At 50.1% G+C, this 17,741-nt stretch overlaps 1 protein-coding gene across 3 annotated transcripts; it reads right to left on the minus strand.

Moving 5' to 3' along the window:
• Nucleotides 1-1,870: 1,870 nt before the first annotated feature.
• On the minus strand, nt 1,871-16,354 carry SLC4A9 (solute carrier family 4 member 9). 3 transcript variants are annotated; one of them, XM_043465318.1, is made up of 22 exons: nt 16,118-16,354; nt 15,603-15,763; nt 15,199-15,312; nt 13,886-13,941; nt 13,588-13,745; nt 13,255-13,342; nt 12,732-12,886; nt 12,292-12,408; nt 11,952-12,126; nt 11,679-11,812; nt 11,249-11,511; nt 10,125-10,183; nt 9,724-9,912; nt 9,482-9,595; nt 8,104-8,265; nt 7,779-7,957; nt 7,071-7,143; nt 5,512-5,580; nt 5,134-5,307; nt 4,379-4,534; nt 3,930-4,022; nt 1,871-2,886 (listed from the first exon to the last, which is right to left on the minus strand). In XM_043465318.1, exons 1-21 carry the CDS (start codon nt 16,333-16,335, stop codon nt 3,969-3,971), a joined length of 2,868 nt encoding a protein of 955 aa, XP_043321253.1. In that variant the 5' UTR covers nt 16,336-16,354; the 3' UTR covers nt 1,871-2,886; nt 3,930-3,968. The 3 variants fall into 3 exon arrangements, with proteins under 3 accessions (XP_043321253.1, XP_043321254.1, XP_043321255.1); XM_043465319.1 differs by lacking the exon at nt 15,199-15,312; XM_043465320.1 differs by lacking the exon at nt 9,482-9,595.
• Between the last annotated feature and the right edge of the window lie 1,387 nt (nt 16,355-17,741).

Below are 17,741 nucleotides of genomic sequence, written 5' to 3' on the forward strand. Positions count from 1 at the left end.
GTACTCCAAGGCCAAATTTGCCTGTTACTCCAGGTGTTTCTTGACTTCCTACTTTTGCATTCCAGTCCCCTATAATGAAAAGGACATCTTTTTTGGGTGTTAGTTCTAGAAGGTCTTGTAGGTTTTCATAGAACCGTTCAACTTCAGCTTCTTCAGCATTCCTGGCCGGGGGTGACTGGTGTATTGTCACCCTGCTTATTTAACTTATATGCAGAGTACATCATGAGAAATGCTGGGCTGGATGAAGCACAAGCTGGAAGCAAGACTGCGGAAGAAATATCAACAACCTCAGATATACAGATGATACCACTCTAATTGCAGAAAGTGAAGAGGAACTCAAAGAGCCTCTTGATAAGGGTGAAAGAACAGAATGAAAAAGCTGGCCTAAAACTCAATATTAAAAAAGCTAAGATCATGACATCCAGTCCCATCACTTCATGGCAAATAGATGGGGAAACAGTTGAAACAGTGACAGACTTTCTTTTTCTTGGGCTCCAAAATCACTGCAGATGATGACTGCACCCATGGAATTAGAAGACACTTGCTTCTTGGAAGGAAAGTTATGACAAATCTAGACAGCATATTAAAAAGCAGAGACATCACTTTGCTGACAAAGTTCCATATAGTCTAAGCTATGTTTTTCCAATGGTCATGTACAGGTGTGAGAGTTGGACCATGAAGAAGACTGAGCACCGAAGAATTTATGGTTTTGAACTGTGGTGCTGGAGAAGACTCTTGAGAGTCCCTTGGAATGCAAGGAGATCAAACCAGTCAATCCTAAACGAAATCAACCCTGAATATTCATTGGAAGGACTAATGCTGAAGCTGAAGCTCCAGTACTTTGGCCATCTGATGCAAAGAGCCAACTCTGGAAAAGATCCTGATGCTGGGAAAGATTGAAGGCAAAAGGAAAAGGGGACGACAGGGTGAGACGGTTAGATAGCATCCCTGACTCAATGGACATGAATCTGAGCAAACTTCAGGCATTAACGAAGGACAGGGGAGCCTTGAATGCTGCAGTCCGAGGGTTGCAAAGAATCCATACATGACTTAGCGACTAAATAACACCACCACCAATGACAGGATACCTCTTACCTGAGCATTGGATACATGTGTTCTTTTTAAATTTTTATGTATTTATTTACTTGTCTGTTACTTATTTTTTTATTGGAGCATAACTGCTTTACAATATTGCGTTACACTCTGCTGTACAACAATATGAATCAGCTATATGTATACATATATCCCCTCTCTCCCCCACCCCATCCCATTCCTCTAAGTCATCACAGAGCACCAGACTGGGCTCCCTGTGTTTAACAGCAGCTTCCCACTAGCTATCTGTTTTACCCATGATAGCGTATATATGTCAATGCTACTTTCTCTATTCGTCCCACCCTCTTCTTCCCCTTCTGTGTCCATAGTCTATTCTCTATGTCTGCATCTTTATTCCTGCCCTGCAAATAGGTTCATTAGTACCACTTTCTAAATGTTATATATATGTGTTAATATACAATTTTTTTCTCTTTCTGACTTCACTCTGTATGACAGACTGGAGATTCATCCACATAAGTACAATGACCCAGTTTCGTTCCTTTTTATGGCTCAGTAATATTCCATTGTATATACGTACCACATCTTCTTTATCTAGTCATCTGTTGATAGCAACATTTAGGTTGCTTTCATGTCTTGGCTATTGTAAATAGTGCTGCAATGAATACTGGGGTACATGTGTCTTTTTGTTTGTTTGCTTTTTGTTTTTATTTTTTTGTTTTCTTTATTATTTTTTACATGTGTCTTTTTGAATTATAGTTTCCTGAAGGTATATGCCCAATAGTGGGATTGCTGGATCATATGGTAGTTTCATTTTTAAAGGAACTTCTTTACTCTTCTCCACAGTGGTTTTATCAACTTACATTTTCACTAACAGTGCAAGAGGGTTCCCTTTTCTCCATACCCTCTCCAGCATTTATTGTTTATAGATATTTTTATGATGGCCATTCTGACTGGTGTGAGGTGGTATCTCATTGTAGTTTTGGTTTATATTTCTCTAGTAACAAGCAATGTTGAGCCTCTTTTCATGTGTTTGTTGGCCATCTCTATGTCTTCTTTGGCAGGTGTTCTTTTTATTGTTACTCCTTAATTTCACTCCTAGGTATATACTCTTGAGAAATTCTTGCCCTTGCAGAAGACATTTTATATACTCTTTTATATATATGATACCTTTTCCAGTTTATAAAGTTATTTATTCTATGCAAAAAGAATAAGTTGGATATGTATGCAGTACTAACATGGGGAAAACATCCAATGCATCTTAAGTATCAAGCATGTTATAGAACTCAATAAATCTGAACAATATATACTAAAATGTGAGCCCTAGTTATCTCTGGGATGGTTTCCATTTCAAAATTATACATTTCTAGAGTGTTCCAGTATTTTACAGTCATCTCATTGACTTCTATGGTTAAAAAAAATTAAGTTTATTTTTATACACGCAGAAACACTTTAAAATAGAGGAATACTTACTCTAAAAAGAGGGACATTTTTCCCTTTTGCAAACTGAGAAGAGTTCCCTGACAACCCCCTGATTGTATAAAAGAGAATCCGTGAGGATAGAAGTTTCAAAATGAGAAGGGCTCCTAGACTTAAGTTCCTTTAATGGAGTAAAAAGTGAATGGGGCCTGGTCAGTCCCTCTGACTTACCAGACTTTCCTAACCACAAAGCAAGCCTGCTTGTTCCCTGCCACTCTCCACCCCCAGCTCCGGAGGGTGACTGAGGTCTTGGCCAGCTGCCTTCCAGTCCTGCCCCAGTGTTCCAGGTTCCCAGCTGACTGAGCATCTGGCAGTTAATCCAAAGGCCAGTAATTTCCTGACTTCCTGAGTAAATACCTGTGAACAGAGAGAAGACATAGTGGGGTGCAAGTGCTCAGGGACACAAGTAAGACAACGAATAGAGCCAAGCAGTAGTGACAGGGAGTAAGGGGAGCTCAGGAGATCTTGTTCTGGGCTAGCCCGTGATTTGCCCTGTCTCCCTCTAGCCCCCAGAATTTTCCACTGCAGCCGGTGGGGACTCAGGCTCTTGGACTTGGGGAACCATGGAGAGGACAAACCCCAAAGAGTTCATTTTATCACAGGGGAAGAATTCCAGGCTTTTGCACATTCTGCACCCTTTGCCTAGAACATTTTCCCTCCATCTTATCCTGACTAACTTCTGTTTGTTCTTCAGATTTCAAATTACGGACCACTTCCTCTTGGAAGCCCTACCCGACTCCCACCACTTCACCACCCTCCTTGGAGGCCTCTCTGCTGCCGCAGCCCCTCCTTCCCTGAGCCAGCACTAGCCCACTCTAACAGTTGCCAGCGTGTCTTTCCCACAGGAATTTTAACTTCCTGAGGTCAGGAACCATGACTATTATACCACTAGTACCTGGACACTCCAGAAGTGCTAAGAAAATATTTTGAGAAATGGATGAATAAAATAAAAGAATGGCAGAGAGGGCAAGTGACAAAGAACCCCCCCACCCTCACTTCTCTGTAGTGTGGTTCTTGGCAGCCTCTGGAAGGAGCCTCCAAGGCTCAGCACGCAAGCAAGCTGCAGGGAGCTTTATCCTCTCTTTCTCTCCTCCCATTCCTTTCCATTGTTTTATCTTTGCACCCTTCCCTTCCCCAGTTCCCATCCCTGCCAGGTTGATGTGAGCTTGAGCTCCCTCTACTGGCTAGACTTCAGTGCCACAGGGAGCCATGCCCAGGTACCCTCACTTGTTTCCAACTTTCCTCTGGAGAGATTCTTCTACCCACTCCCCGACTCTGGGGTTCATGAAGGACTGGAGCATGTAGAGAAAACAGCTGTTCAGCATACAGATGAGCTTTCCACCACCGGAGCCCCCACCACCCCACCCTCGACACTGGGGGTATTTCCCTCACACCCTTACCTCAGTTTCCGGGGTCTCAACTCCATACTCCTACTCCAGCTAATTCACAGAGATGTTGATTTCCGGAGCCTTTGGCTGATACATCAGCTCTGACTGTGGAACAGAGATCTCAAGATGAGTTGGGAGTAAAAAGACAAAAGACTGAGAGAGAGAGCAGAGAGAAAAGGACCCAGAGAGTGAAAGGATATAAACCCACCTTACGACAAAGATCCTGGGTAAGACAATCCACTTAAGAGTTTTGTCCCTGACCATTTCCAGCCCTCATACAGCCCTGGACTCATATGAAGAAAAATTTCCCTCACTCTTTCAGTGTGCCTATGTTAATACAGAACTAGGGGGAGTCACTGTGTTGATCAGATCTTCAGACTTAATTGAGATATTATACTTCAGTTACAACTCCTGGAGATGACATCTCTTCCCCACCCTTGCCCTGTTCTCCTGGAGCTCACATCTTCACTGTCACTTCCACTGAACGAGTACTCTGGCTCCATGCCCTTCTCAGGGATGCTCCTCTCCTTCTCCGGCATCGGCTCATCCAGCCAGAGGAGTTCCTGTGGTGAGAAGACCCACTCGAGTGCCTTTCGGACCCCCACCAGGCCCAGCAACTGCAGGGATAGAGACAAAGCCAAGAGACGTCAGCAATAGCAGCAGGAACGTTAACAACAGCCACATTTATCGAGCACTTCCCATGTGCAAAGCATTGTGTATAGTTTCAGTCAATGCTAACACATTCATATGAGGTAGACATGACAATTATTTCCATTGTACAGAGGAGGAAACTGAGACCCTGGGAGCTTGCTAACTTCTCAGAGGTCACAGAATTGAGATGTAGTAACCAGATTGGTTCCAAAGCAAAGCCCATGACTCTTAACTTCCTCAATGGGTAAGAACAAAGCCAGAAGCTTACAGTATCACCTAACTGGGTAAAAGAGTGCCAGCCTTGCCTCTCCCAGGTCCTCAGTTTCCTTCTGGGCCTTCTATCCCTACCTGTGGTTGATCAGCCCGAAGAGGTTGGGAAAGAACCAGATAGCCCAGGTCCAGAGCCTCACAGTCATCCCTTGGTCATCTTTCCTTGTCCTAAGATTCCCAACCAGGTAGAGCCAGGACAAGTGACAGAGGAGTGATTCTTCCTCTTGTGAGGCCTTGACCACCCTCCCAGGCTCAGAGAGCCACCAGGACACCACCCAACCCTGCCGCAAGTCACCATGATGGGGAAGATGATAGCTGCAGGGGTAGACTTGATTATCCAAAGCAGACCCAGGCAGGCAAGCTGGATGGCTGTGAACAGGTGGACCCTGCTCAGGGGCACATGCCGTAAGAACAGAAGGTCTGGCTGGTGCTTCGCTGGTATCAATAATAGCTGCACCCTCTTTGTGAACTGGGGGAACAAGGGGAGGAAGAAAACAGGGTATTCAGGTAGTCTGGAGGGCGTCACTGTTAGCTATCCAAGCCTAGCTTGGAGGTCAGAAGGCTCCCTTGGTCCCCTCTCCACCCAGAGTGTGCCAGCAGAAGCTCTGTGCCCAGGAGAGGCAGGAAAAGAGGAGGAGAACTAGCAAATGCAGGTAGGAAGTAATGGGCTCACCTGGATGCTGCTAATCGCTGTCACCCCCATGTACAGGAAGATGCCATAGAGCAGAGGCATTGGGATGAACTGGTAGAGAGAATTGGAGAGCTGGCAAAGCAGTTCGCCTCTGCCAGCTGCCCAGGTAACCCCATTTAGGCCCCAAGCCCAGCCTCCAGCCTCCAAGATCTAAACATACCCTCTGTGCATGGCTGATTTCACTGAATCTTCACATCAGTCAGATGAGGTAAATTCTATAATTGTCTCCATTTTGCAGATGGAGAAGTTGGATTTCAGAGAGGCTAAGTAACTTGTCCATTGCCTCTCCACTCTTCTCTCTCACATTCCTCTCTGTTCTCTCTGTTCTTGTTGTACTGGCCCCCTTTCCTTTCCTCAAGATGCCCAAGTTTACTTCTACCCCTTGCAAGGCCTTTTGTTTTGTTATTCCCTCAACCTAAATGCTCTTCCCTGACCTCCCTCTCATTACTCCTGTCGTGACACATCAGAAAGGCCTTCCCTGCCCAGCACCATTAAAGTGCTCCTGATCACCCCACCCTCTTTTATTTTTCATAGAAGTTATCACTATCTGAAATTATCCTATTTTATTGTTTTCATTGTTTTTATCTGTCTCCTCTCACCAGAATGCAAGATGTGGATGATCTCCTTTGATCACCACTATATCCGCAGTCCCTGGAACAGTGCTTGGCATATGGTTTACGCTCGGTAAATATCTGCTGAACGGGAGTCACCTAGTTTAGTCAGCGGCCGATCCAGCCCATCGGGCTCTTTCAAGTACTCTACTCTTACCGAGCTTCCATGACCTTTCCCTCCCCTAACCTCCTGTCGTCCTGCCAGTGGCTCTGTGTGCAATTCTCCACACCCTCCTTGACTGCTCTGCTGTACTGGCTTGTTGAACCTTTCTGCTGTTACTTGTTACATAATTTTTATTCATGTGTATGTGTTGCTGACAGGGACTTGGTTCCATATTTTTTTTCAGTATCCTTCCCCTTCCCATCTCCTTCTCCCAAGTGCCTCTCAGAGCCTGGCACTCAGCAGGTATTCTGTAAACATCTGGTGAGGGAGATGTGAAGGGGTTTTGCCTCAGAAGTTTTACTGGGTTGTGATGATCATGTTCTTAGTCTAAGACTCATTGAGTGTGGAGTAAGAGTAGCTAGTGCTTGGCCCCTGGGGATGATGGCATGTCTCTGCTCCACTGGGTAGAAAGCCAGTTGGGCCAGAGTACAGGTTCTCAGATAGATCTGAGAAACCAGCTCTCTTGGTGGTCTCTTGTAAGTTCCTTAACCTCTTTAACTTTCAGTTTCCTCACTTTATTTTATTTATTTTTTTATTTTTTTGTGGGTTTTTTTGTGTATGTGTTTTTTTGTTTGTTTGTTTGTTTTTTAGTTTCCTCACTTTAAAATGCATATGCTTCTTATGGGTAATGTCAGGATTAAATGAGACTATGGGTGAAGAAAACTTAACACAGTGCCCAGTATGTAGTAAATGTTCAGCCAATGTCAATTCTTGCTGTATTTATTATTTTTACTGCCCTGCCCCTGATGCTGACTTGTCTAAGGTACCTTGAGTATAGGTGCCAGGAAGATGGAGATTCCTGTGAGGATGAATACTGCCAGGCCTGACAGCCTCTGCTCTCTGTGGGGAAAGGAGGAGTTAGCTCTGGGGGAGCCCCTGGGGTGCCAGGTTGGGGGCCCTGGCAGGAGGGAAGTGGAGGGATCCCCTGATAGTTCCCTGGAAGGGAGGGGACCTGAGCTTGGTGTGAAAAATTGGTGGAGAAGAAGGGACAGGGCATCTCCATACGAGGGTCCCAGTCCTCTTCAGCAGCTCAAGTTCAAAGTTGCTCTTTGTTTTTATTTTGATGGAAAATTAAGCAATCTTAAACTACCATAAAAACTTTTACTTCATAATGTACGAAGTTGATTTCCCATACTTTCAACAATTAGATTGCATTTCCAATAAAATTGTTTTTGTGATGTTACTCTATAAATCATGAGGTGCTTCTACACTGAGTGGGATTCTTAGGTGGCACCTCATTCTTGCTCAGCCTTCACGCTCACTTCCATGATGCTCCCCTGGAGGCCCCTCCCAGTCCCACGGCTGAAGGAGCCCAGCACCCACCCACTCACCCCACCGCAGTGCTCGTGGGGCAGTGAGAGAGCCCTCGGGAGTCACCAGCTTAGAATTCAAGTTGCCCAAATAACTCTGCCCTGTACCCAGTACCCGACCTTGCTGCCCACGTCTCATTCCAGTCTCCTGAATACAGGCCTTACCTGATGCCCAGGAAACTGGGAGCCTCCCCTGGGGCACAGGCTCTGCTCTCTCTCCGAAGACTGTCCATGTGGGCTAGGGAGATGACAGTGGCCGAGACATACCAGGGCAGCCCAAGCGCTGATGTGAGGAGCATGAGCACAGCCACACAGAAGAGGTCCAGGTGGAAGCCAGCTCCCTTCTGCAGGTAGTGTGGGGCAGTAAGGATGAAGCTAGCCCAGATCTGGGCCCTCTGTCCTCTGGGGTGGGAGAGGGGGAACCCAGACCCCACCCTGGAGCTCCTGTCCCTTGGGCCAGGGACCTAGGTTCTGACCCCGCAGGCCTTACCCGCAATCTGTATTCAGCACGGTTGAGGATGACCCCTGTGATCTGCTGGTCCATGAAAATGAGGATAGACAATAGCAGAGCAGGCAGGGCAGCTGCCACACTCAGCCACCAGGGGTTGGCTCCAAAAGGTGACACCAGCCAGCCACGTCCAGGGAGTGTGGGCTGGGGAAGAGGAGTCCATGGACAGGTTGGAGAGGCTATCTTAAGAACACCTCATCTACACACTCCAGCCATGGCATTCTTCCACAATGTCCCCCTCCCCACCCGCTCTAAGACACTGGATGTTAGGTGGGAGCAGTCTGTGTGCACAGCTGGTTCGGCGCATCCCAGGGCTAGGATGGCAAACAGCAGAAGGACGGGGACCAGCCTGGGGGTTGGGCTGGAACCAGGGACTCTGGACTTTGATTCTCAGGGTCCTTCCCTCCCTGCAAGAGGAGGAGGTAGTGGATAAGGCCCGCCCACACTTCTTGAAGTACAGAGCACTTCTCCCTAAGCAACCCCCCTGCCAGACCAAGGGCTGGGCAGCTCAGGTTCAGACCTGCCTTGGTCTGGGGCAGGGGCAGGGCTGGGTGTGCCTGCGTCTGCTCTGATTACAAGGCGTCTGTGTCGGGAGGGGCCCCAGCTGCTCTCTTGAGTTCTGAGCCCCTAAGGCTGCCTTGGAGCCTTGGAGGCCCCCTCCTTTCTTGTCCTGAGGGAAGCTGGAGGGGAGGTCTCCAAATGCACCGACAAATTTAGTTACTAAGTGAGTGCTGAGCCTTGTCCGGTGCACTGTCATGCCCTGGGCAAGGAGCTCTAGCTTGATTGTATCAGAGCAGGCAATTGGGGGTGCAAAGTAGAGAGTGTGGAGTAGTGAGTAGGGCCATGCCGAGTAGTGAGTAGGGCCATGCCAAGGGTAGGGAGAACACAGAACAACAATAACTAGCATTAATTGAGGTGTTGGTATGAGCCAGTCCCAGTAATGTGACAGTGCTTTGGATTATGATCTTCTGTGAACTTCAAAACAACCTATGAGGCAGAAACTGTTGTTATTTATTATTTCCATTTTATAGATGAAGAAATTGAGGCTCAGAATGTGGGTTAACTTCCCTAAGACACACAGCTAGGAAGTGACAGAAATGGGACTCAGACCCAGGGCTGGCTGACCAGAATCACTCTTTTAACCTCTTACCTACAACAGTAGCTACCTATCCTAGGCTTACTATGTGTCTGGCACACAATGTGCGCTCACAACAATTCTGTGAGACCATTATTATACTATTTCTACCTTATGAATGAGAAAATGGAAGGCTAGAGAAGTGTGGTATCGATTCATCTTCCTCCTCTAGGGTCCTGTCTGCTGACCCTGCTATGCCCTCTCCCCTCCACGCCCAGCTCTCACCTTGAACTCTCTGGGCACCATGAGCTTCGGTGTGGCTAGGCCAAGGAAGGCATCGAGGCCACAGCCTAGCAGGATGGCCAGGACCGAGGAGAAGTCACCCAGCATCTTGCGTACCTGGCCACCCAGTGGGCACTCAGTCAAGTTCAGGCCACCACCCCCTCCTTCTGCCCCCTTTCCCATTTGCAGATAGGGCCCAAGGCCAAGAGCCAGTTCTCTCCCACAGAAGTACAGGTGACACTCACCACAGAGGGGAAGAAGCGACTGGTCTTTACGTGCTTGAGGGCCATGGCAAAGAGGAAGGAAGTAAGGAAGAGGAGGATGGAGAAGAAGGCAATGTCTGGGACTGTATGACAGCCGGGCCCACGAGGATGGCCTCCCCGCTGGGCACACTCAGGTGGAGGCAGCAAGGACGCATTGATCAGGCCTAGGTCCTGTGTGGAGAGGTCATCCAAGATGGGATTATGGGCAGTGGGATAAAGGTCCTCTGATGCCCACAGAGACTGAGGACACCAGATAAGAGATCTCCAGCCATAGCAAATGGTTGGCCCTCAGTGACCTATGAAGGGTCAGAAGAGCCTGGAACCACTAACTTCTTTGACCTCCACCCTCTCTTTCTCAGGCCCTCCCAGGAACAGCCCCTCACCATGCTCAAGATGTCATCTCTGTCTTTAGGGTTTGTGCTTGTCCACTGAGACTCATTTCCTGGGAAGCAGAGAATTCAAGTGAGTTTTCTCCCCCTGGGAACCTTCTCCAGCCCTAATCAGAAGCCTAATTTCACAGGTCCAGCTGAACCAGACAGTTCTTTGTTCTGACTCATCTGTCTGCTGTCTCCAATCATTACCCAGTCTGTTCTCAGGACACTGCCTCTTGCCCTTATCCCTTCAAATTCCCTCCCTATCTGTATCCCTGGTGGCTGGCACAGGACCGGCCAAAGCAAATGCCCAGTAAATAACTGAGCACACACATCCGTGTGTTTCCACCAGTGTCAGAATTATTCTTGTTCGTGCCTGGTACAGAGTCTGGCACTCTTGAGAGGACACCTATTCCCCAGTCCTGGTGTTCCTGGCCATGTGGAGGGAAATGTGCTGGTGTAATACTCCGAGCTCCTCTCCATCTAGTCACTCACATGGCCTAGGGGAAGAGCAGTGATTTATTTGGTTGGTGACTTTGGGAGAAGCAGCTGGGCATGCCTGGTCTTGCCCCTTCCTCTCCCTCCCTAGGGAGTAAGCACCCTGCATGCATTGAGCTCTGCGCCTCTAGGGTGAGACAGTCTCTGTCCAGCATGGCCGTGACTGGATGGGGAAGTTGATCCAATTTTGGTTTGATCATGCTCAAAGATATAACCGTGGTCTTCTCTTAGCACTGGCAGAATAAAAGATGAAATTGGGCCTGCTCTGTTGACTTATTTTTCATCTGACTCAGAACCAGAGAAAGGAAGTTTGCTGCTGGCAAATGGGTAGGTACTCAGCATTTTGCTGAACTTAACTAAGGGGACAACCCTCCCTGCATCCTCCCTTATTTTGCCAAGCTCCCTATTTCCCTCGGGCTTCCCAGGTGGCTCAGTGGTAAAGAATCTGTCTGCCAATGTGGGAGATGTGGGTTTGATCCCTGGGTGGGGAAGATACCCTGGTGAAGGGAATGACAGCCGCTTCAATATTCTTTCCTGGGAAATCCCATGGACAGAGGAGCCTGGCAGGCTACAGTCCATGGGGTTGCAAAAAGAGTTGAAGATAACTTAGTGACCAAACAACAATTTCCCTCACCCACCTCCTGGATCTGGGTACTGGCAGAGACAGCCATAGGCGGGAGAGCCAGGTCTCTGGATGGGATAGGCATGGGTCAAGGTCAGCATTTTTCCAACAGCATCATAGATGAAGATGAGACTGATGAGAGCACAGAATCCTTCCTCGGTGAAGCGGGTAAAGTAGCGCACCAGCACACTGGCCTCCGTGGCCACCAGCACCAGGCAAAAGATGGCCACCCAGATGCCCACCCACAGGCGGAAGGGCAGGTAATCCAGGCTGTGATCTCTGGGGGCGGTGACAGACAGGCAGGGTTTGCCTGGGCCCACTCTTACTCCCAACCTAACCCAGGTCAGGTGCCCCTGGAGCCAGTTTCTACCCTCCCCTACTGACCCAGCTGAGACCAGGCTGAGGGTGTGCTACTGAGGTCAGGTGAGGTGGGGGAGTTCTCCTACCTGCTGAAGGAGAAGAGCAGACGTTCAAAGACCAGCACTGGCCCGGTGCTGCTAAGGATGGTGAGGGGCTGGCCAGCCATCAGGCAGAAGGCAGCTCCAGTCACTGCCGTGCCCAGGAAGCTTTCCAGCACCCCCTAGAAGACAACAATGGTCCCTGTCAGCACAGGGACCCAAGTTCCCTGGGAGCCTCCTCAGGCCACCCATAGACACTAGAGGAGGGGTAGGGCATGGCTGGTGGAACACAGAAGATAGGCCTGCTTCCCACCCACCCACCTGCGCACCGTCTGTGGCTTCTCCCAGCAGACCCCCGAAAGTGATGGCATTAGTGACGGTGGCCAGGTAAATGTAGAGCACGGCGGAGACGCACTGGGGGTGCAGGGCATCCAAGAAGTCGCTGAGGTACCACGAGGCTTTCCGCCGCACGTCCTGCACAAGGCCCCCGAAAAGCCTCCCGCCCGTGGGTTGTCAGTGATCCAGGCTTCAGCATCCCAAGTCCCTGGGGCCAGGTGAGCCTCTCCCTCGCCCCCCACAGTGAGTACACACCTCGGGCCCATGGCACCCCACTGCCCCCACCAACCCAAGGTACCCTGGCTCCCACCCCAGCACGCCTCACCTGCCTGTCCGCCGCAACTCCGGGTTGGCCGCGTGCTGCCTGCGGCTGTGCCTGTCCTCAGCTGGGGTCCTTCGCCGGACAAAAGGCCCCTTGGCCACCCGTAATTGCGAGGGGAGCCTGAGGACCAGGGGAACCAGAGTTGGCTAAGGCTCTGCGACCTGACCGCGTCTCGGCGCAGGAGTTCTCGGCGGGCCGCCCCCTGGCGGTGGCTTCTGTGTCAGCGGGCTGGGGGCGCCGCCAACTCCACAAGGTCCAGGTCACATTGTGACCTTCTAATAGGAGTGAAAGCCAGGCTCCAGCAGGGAAAGGTACTCACGGTCTCACAGCCACAGAGGGGTCCAGCAGAACGCAGGTCTGCCGCTTTCCTCCCACCCCCCGCCCCCACTGCCCTTCCTGAACACTAGAAGGATCTCTATGGCATGATGACCCCCCCCAGATACCTTTTGTGCTCAGAGGGCAGGCATTTAGCTGGGGGAATCCGAGCTGTCGGGTCCCATCGACCTGGAGGGAGCACTGTCACTTCCTCTAGGAAAGCATCCAGGGCTGCCAGAAGGTCATGAAGGCTGCTGGCCCGCCGAACTCTCCACTGAAATTGCTAGGGATAGAGGCACAGAGAGGCAGTAAATACAGTCTAAATACAGATCTGTTCTTACATGCATTTTCAAAACTAGACACAGGTCACATAGGCAGATGAGTCATTCACACATTCATTCAGGCATGCATGCATTCCGTGAGTATCTTTGGGTGCCTACTGTGTACCAGCTCTGTGCTAGGTAAGGGGGCTGTGGTGGTAGCCAAGGCAACTTCAGTCCTCCTGCTCACAGACGGGAAGCCACACTGCTTCACTGTCATACTCAGTCACATCTACAGAGTGTACACACACACACACACACACACACACACTCACTCACTTGACACAAGCCTATGTGCATGCACACAGACACACATGCCTGTCCAGCTCACCAGGTCACTGAGGAGGATGGCCACTGCTCGGCCCATCTCATGGTAGCCCCTTCCCAGTGTAGGGGGACCAAGCAGGAGGCAGAAAAACCTGAGGAAAGAACCAGGTCCTGGAGAGAATCAGAGGCTGCTATCTCACAGGGCAGCCCTGGCCTCTGACCTCATTATTACTTCCCATATACATGCTCACACCTTCTTTGCAGCTCTAACCACTACCCCTCCCTAAGCACCCACACACACCCTAGAGAACTGGGCCCAAAGACCTCCTAAATACCCTCCTGGGTGAAGGCCTTTTCTGGATTCCAGGATCCCTGACCCCCCACTCAGCCACCTCACCTGCTGGGGAGGGGCACCTCAATAAGGGGCCCCAGCACCACTGGATCCCGCAGTCGCACAAAGACCCCCAGTGGCTGTTCCAGGAAGCCCAGCTGTCCTGCCAACACAGCTCCTGCTTCAGCCCCTGGAGGGAACTTCTGTCTTAGAGGGTTCTGATGCTGGATGGGGGTTCAAGGAGACACAGAGGATGAAAGGTTATTCGAGGGAGAGGAGGTAGGCAGGATCTTGACTGATGAGGAGCCCAGTGGAGGGCTCCCCTGACCCCTCTCCCAGCCCTGCCCTTGGAAGGGCCACAAACCTGTTCCTTCAGGGGGGCTTCCTCCTCCTGAGAAGCCTCTCTCAGATGGGCAGATCCTACAAAACAGGACTATGTGGTGATTAAGAGCACAGGCTTTGGGGACTTCCCTAATGGTCCACTGGTTAAGAATCCACCTGCCAGTGCAGGGAATATGGGTTCAGGCCATGGTCTGGGAAGATCGCACATGCCACAGATCAACAATGCCCAGCTAGAGAGCAGCCCCTACCTGCTGCGACTAGAGAAAGCCCTTGCTCAGCAAGGAAGACCCAGCACAGCCAAATAATAATAATAAATAAAATCTATATCATAATCACTGCAGATGGTGACTGCAGCCATGAAATTAAAAGATGTTTACTCCTTGGAAGAAAAGTTATGACCAACCTAGACAGCATGTGAAAAAGCAGAGACATTACTTTGCCAACAAAGGTCTGTCTCATCAAGGCTATGGTTTTTTCAGTAATCATGTATGGATGTGAGAGTTGGACTATAAAGAAAGCTGAGTGCCAAAGAGTTGATGGTTTTGAACTGTGGTGTTGGAGAATATTCTTGAGAGTCCTTTGGACTGCAAGGATCCAACCAGTCCATCCTAAAGGAGATCAGTCCTGAGTGTTCATTGGAAGGACTGATGCTGAAGCTGAAACTCCAATACTTTGGCCACCTGATGCGAAGAGCTGACTCATTTGAAAGAACCCTGATGCTGGGAAAGATTGAAGGCAGGAGGAGAAGGGGACAACAGAGGATGAGATGGTTGGATGGCATCACTGACTCAATGGACATGAATTTAGGTAAACTCCGGAGTTGGTGATGGACAGGGAGGCCTGGTGTGCTGCAGTCCATGGGGTTCCAAAGAGTCGGACATGGCTGAGTGACTGAACTGAGCTGAATATCTGTATATTATACTATAAAAAACCACAGGCCTTGGGGGTGGATCCACCAGGGTTCCCTGACCAGCTTTGCATTGTTATGGAAACTGGAGCACACCTTCCCCCCTCTACTCCTCAGTTTTCTCATCACTAAAATGAGGATAATTATGGTATTACCTCCCAGTGTTGTTGTGAAGATTAAATGAGCTGCTGTGTGTAAAGCTCACCACGATGCCCACCAAAAACATCTCTTCACAGAGCTCTGGCTCTTGTGCTTCTAGCCCTTCCATTCCTCTCCCCTCACTACCGCCCCTGCTTCTTCTCACTCATGAGTCCTGAGTTGAGGTCTGAGCCAATGCTAGGCCACTGCTGGTCCAGGAAGGTGAGGGGAGACCTGGGGTCCTCCCACCCCAGGGATTTTGGTCTTGGGCCCAGGGAGGGGCCTCTTACCCCAGCAGGAGCTGGTGCATGGGGTCTGGATGAGGTGCTGGGGTCTCTGCAGCAGCAAGGCCTTCAGCTTCCCTCTTAGCTCTGGGCTCAGTGACTCCACTCTGGTCACCTGCTCTGGAGAACAGAGGTGGGGCTCCCACCCTTTCCTGAGAACTCCCTGCCCCTGCATTCTTCCCCTTTCCCCTCTGCCCAAGTTCCTTTCCCTTCCAAGAGTCTCAGGGAACATAGGGGCCAATGGACTTGCTCTTCCCCTCTGCATTTCCATCTCTCCCTTGTGATACAGGGGTGGATAATTCTCAAGGGTGGGGTGGGGTAGGCTCTGGAAAATTCTAAGACTTCATGGGGGAAATCTTAGAGAAATCATGAGGATGTCCAGACCCTCCCAGCAAAGGGTCCCAGGGTACCTGCAAGCTCCTGGAGGCTCAGAGCTGGACAGTCCAGCAGGACAAGGCCCTTAGCCAACAAGTTGCGGAGCTTCTGGAGGCTGGGCAGTGCCACGGTGGGCACGTGGGGGGCGCTCCACCGGCCTGCACCCACTTCCAACTTCTCCTCAAACAGCACCCACCTATGGTGAGAGGGGCAGACAGTGTTACCTGGGGCATCTCTCCCAGGTCCAAGAGTGAGGACGCAGGAGAGCCAGGGAAGGTGAGACAAGGGGGAAGTTGTGGGCCCAGTGGTACAGAGCCCCTCCCCGGGGAAGTCACCCCCTCATCTTGGATCTTGGGGAACTCAAAACCAGACTGCAGAAAAGGTTGAGCACCATAGAGCGTGAGGGTCTGAAACTGGGAACAAAGAAATAAACTCATGATTGGGGGTGATAATACTAACCCCACACACACAGGAAGAGCTGGGGGTCATGGAGGAGATCACAGTGGGGGAAGGAGAAGGACCCCGTAAAACTGTCCTGGATCCCACTTACCTGCCTGTCTCTTTCCATTCGGGTGCGTGGGGCCAGCCCAGCAGCTCATTCAGCTGTATGAAGAGCGGAGGGTCCTTGGGAACCTCCAGTTCCCTGCTGTCGGTGTCTAAGGGGCCATCAGGGCTGACGCCAGAGCCAGGGCCACTGTCCAGCTCTCCTGTAGGCACATTTTTACTAGCACTGGAGACGTCAGACTCCTCTTGGCCTGGCAACTTCATCTCAGTGAAGCTTCTACAAACTCTCAGGGACTGGTATGGCCCTAGGTTCTGAGTCCAGGGGCCCTCTGGCTGGCTGCATTTATAATGCACCCCCCACCCCACCCCCAACCTCCCCCCACCCCTGCCACACAACACAAACCGAGCCAGGCCTGCTGACTCCAGAGCCAACTGGTCACCTCCCCTGTGGTTGTTTTCCCCTCTTGACTGGCCTGAGTGTGAGGCCAACGTGACCTTTCCCAGGCTCTCCAGAAATGCCCAACCTGGGGCAAAATTGTTATGCGTGTTTCCTGTGGGATCACGTCTGACCCCATTGTATTTTGTGTAAATTAATGGGAGTATATCACTGGCTTGGGTCTGAGGACTGACCCCCAGATTATACCACCCCATACTCTGTATCAAATACAAACACCAAATACAGTGGACTGTTTTGGGTGTCACCAACATACCCTGAGGGTACCCATTTGGAGAAACAGAGGCCTACTGAATAACTGGGTCTGTAGAAGTTAGGCAGACTAATGAAGAAAGGAGACAGCAAGCAGAGGCCGTGTCATTAAATGGGCTAATGATGGAAAGTGGAGGCAGTTCATGGAGAACATGGGCCCGAGTCTTAACTTCATTTGTCCAGCAATACCTGGAAACTTCCTAATTTAGCTGTGTGCCTGGGGTTGGCCTCTCTAACTCAGCCCCCCAGTGAAGATGGAGGAACCACCTAGGGTATATATGTGGAGGAGTTCCTGGAGCTAGATGAGCAAGGGAGAACATGGTCTGTTAGCAAGTCCTATTGACTCAACCTTCAAAATAGACCCAGAATTCAACCACACCTCCCCACTTCCAACATGACCTCCTTGTTCCAAGCTATAGTCATGTCTCACCTGAATTATTTCAGCAGCTTTCTAATTTCTTGTGGAGATCTCTCTGCTTCCACTCTTTCATTCTCCACAAAGCAGCCAAAAGGTCCTTATTATATTATTAGTAAGTGTAAGTGAAAGTCGCTCAGTCGTGTCCAACTCTTTGCGGCCCCATGGACTATACAGTCCATGGAATTCTCCAGGCCAGAATACTGGAGTGGGTAGCCTTTCCCTTCTCCAGGCAATCTTCCCAACCCAGGGATCGAACCCAGGTCTCGTGCATTGCAGGCAGATTCTTTACCAGCTGAGCCACAAGAGAAGACCTATTATATTATTATTTTAATAATCTTATTATTTATTTTTGGCGGTTCTGGGTCTTCGTTGCTTCGAGGGCTTTTTTCTAGTTGCATGAAGTGGGGCTACTCTTCATTGCAAGGTGTGGATTTCTCACTGCAGTGGTTTCTCTGGTTGCAGAACTTGGGCTCTAGAGCTTGAGCTCAATAGTTGGGTGCACAGGCTTAGTTGTTCCATGGCATGAGATATCTTCCCAGGGTAGGG

Source organism: Cervus canadensis, chromosome 4 (genome assembly GCF_019320065.1).
Source record: "Cervus canadensis isolate Bull #8, Minnesota chromosome 4, ASM1932006v1, whole genome shotgun sequence".
NCBI lineage: Eukaryota > Metazoa > Chordata > Mammalia > Artiodactyla > Cervidae > Cervus > Cervus canadensis.

Bases quoted from the DNA above. Each gene is read 5' to 3' on its own strand.
- SLC4A9 (XM_043465318.1), bottom strand. From the start codon at position 16,335: ATGAAGTTGCCAGGCCAAGAGGAGTCTGACGTCTCCAGTGCTAGTAAA. The intron at 12,127-12,291 runs GTGAGGCGTGCT...CACGGGCGGGAG, and splicing joins GAGTTGCGGCGGACAGGCAG to GCTTTTCGGGGGCCTTGTGC. The intron at 7,958-8,103 runs GTAAGGCCTGCG...CACTACCTGCAG, and splicing joins GTGCTGAATACAGATTGCGG to AAGGGAGCTGGCTTCCACCT.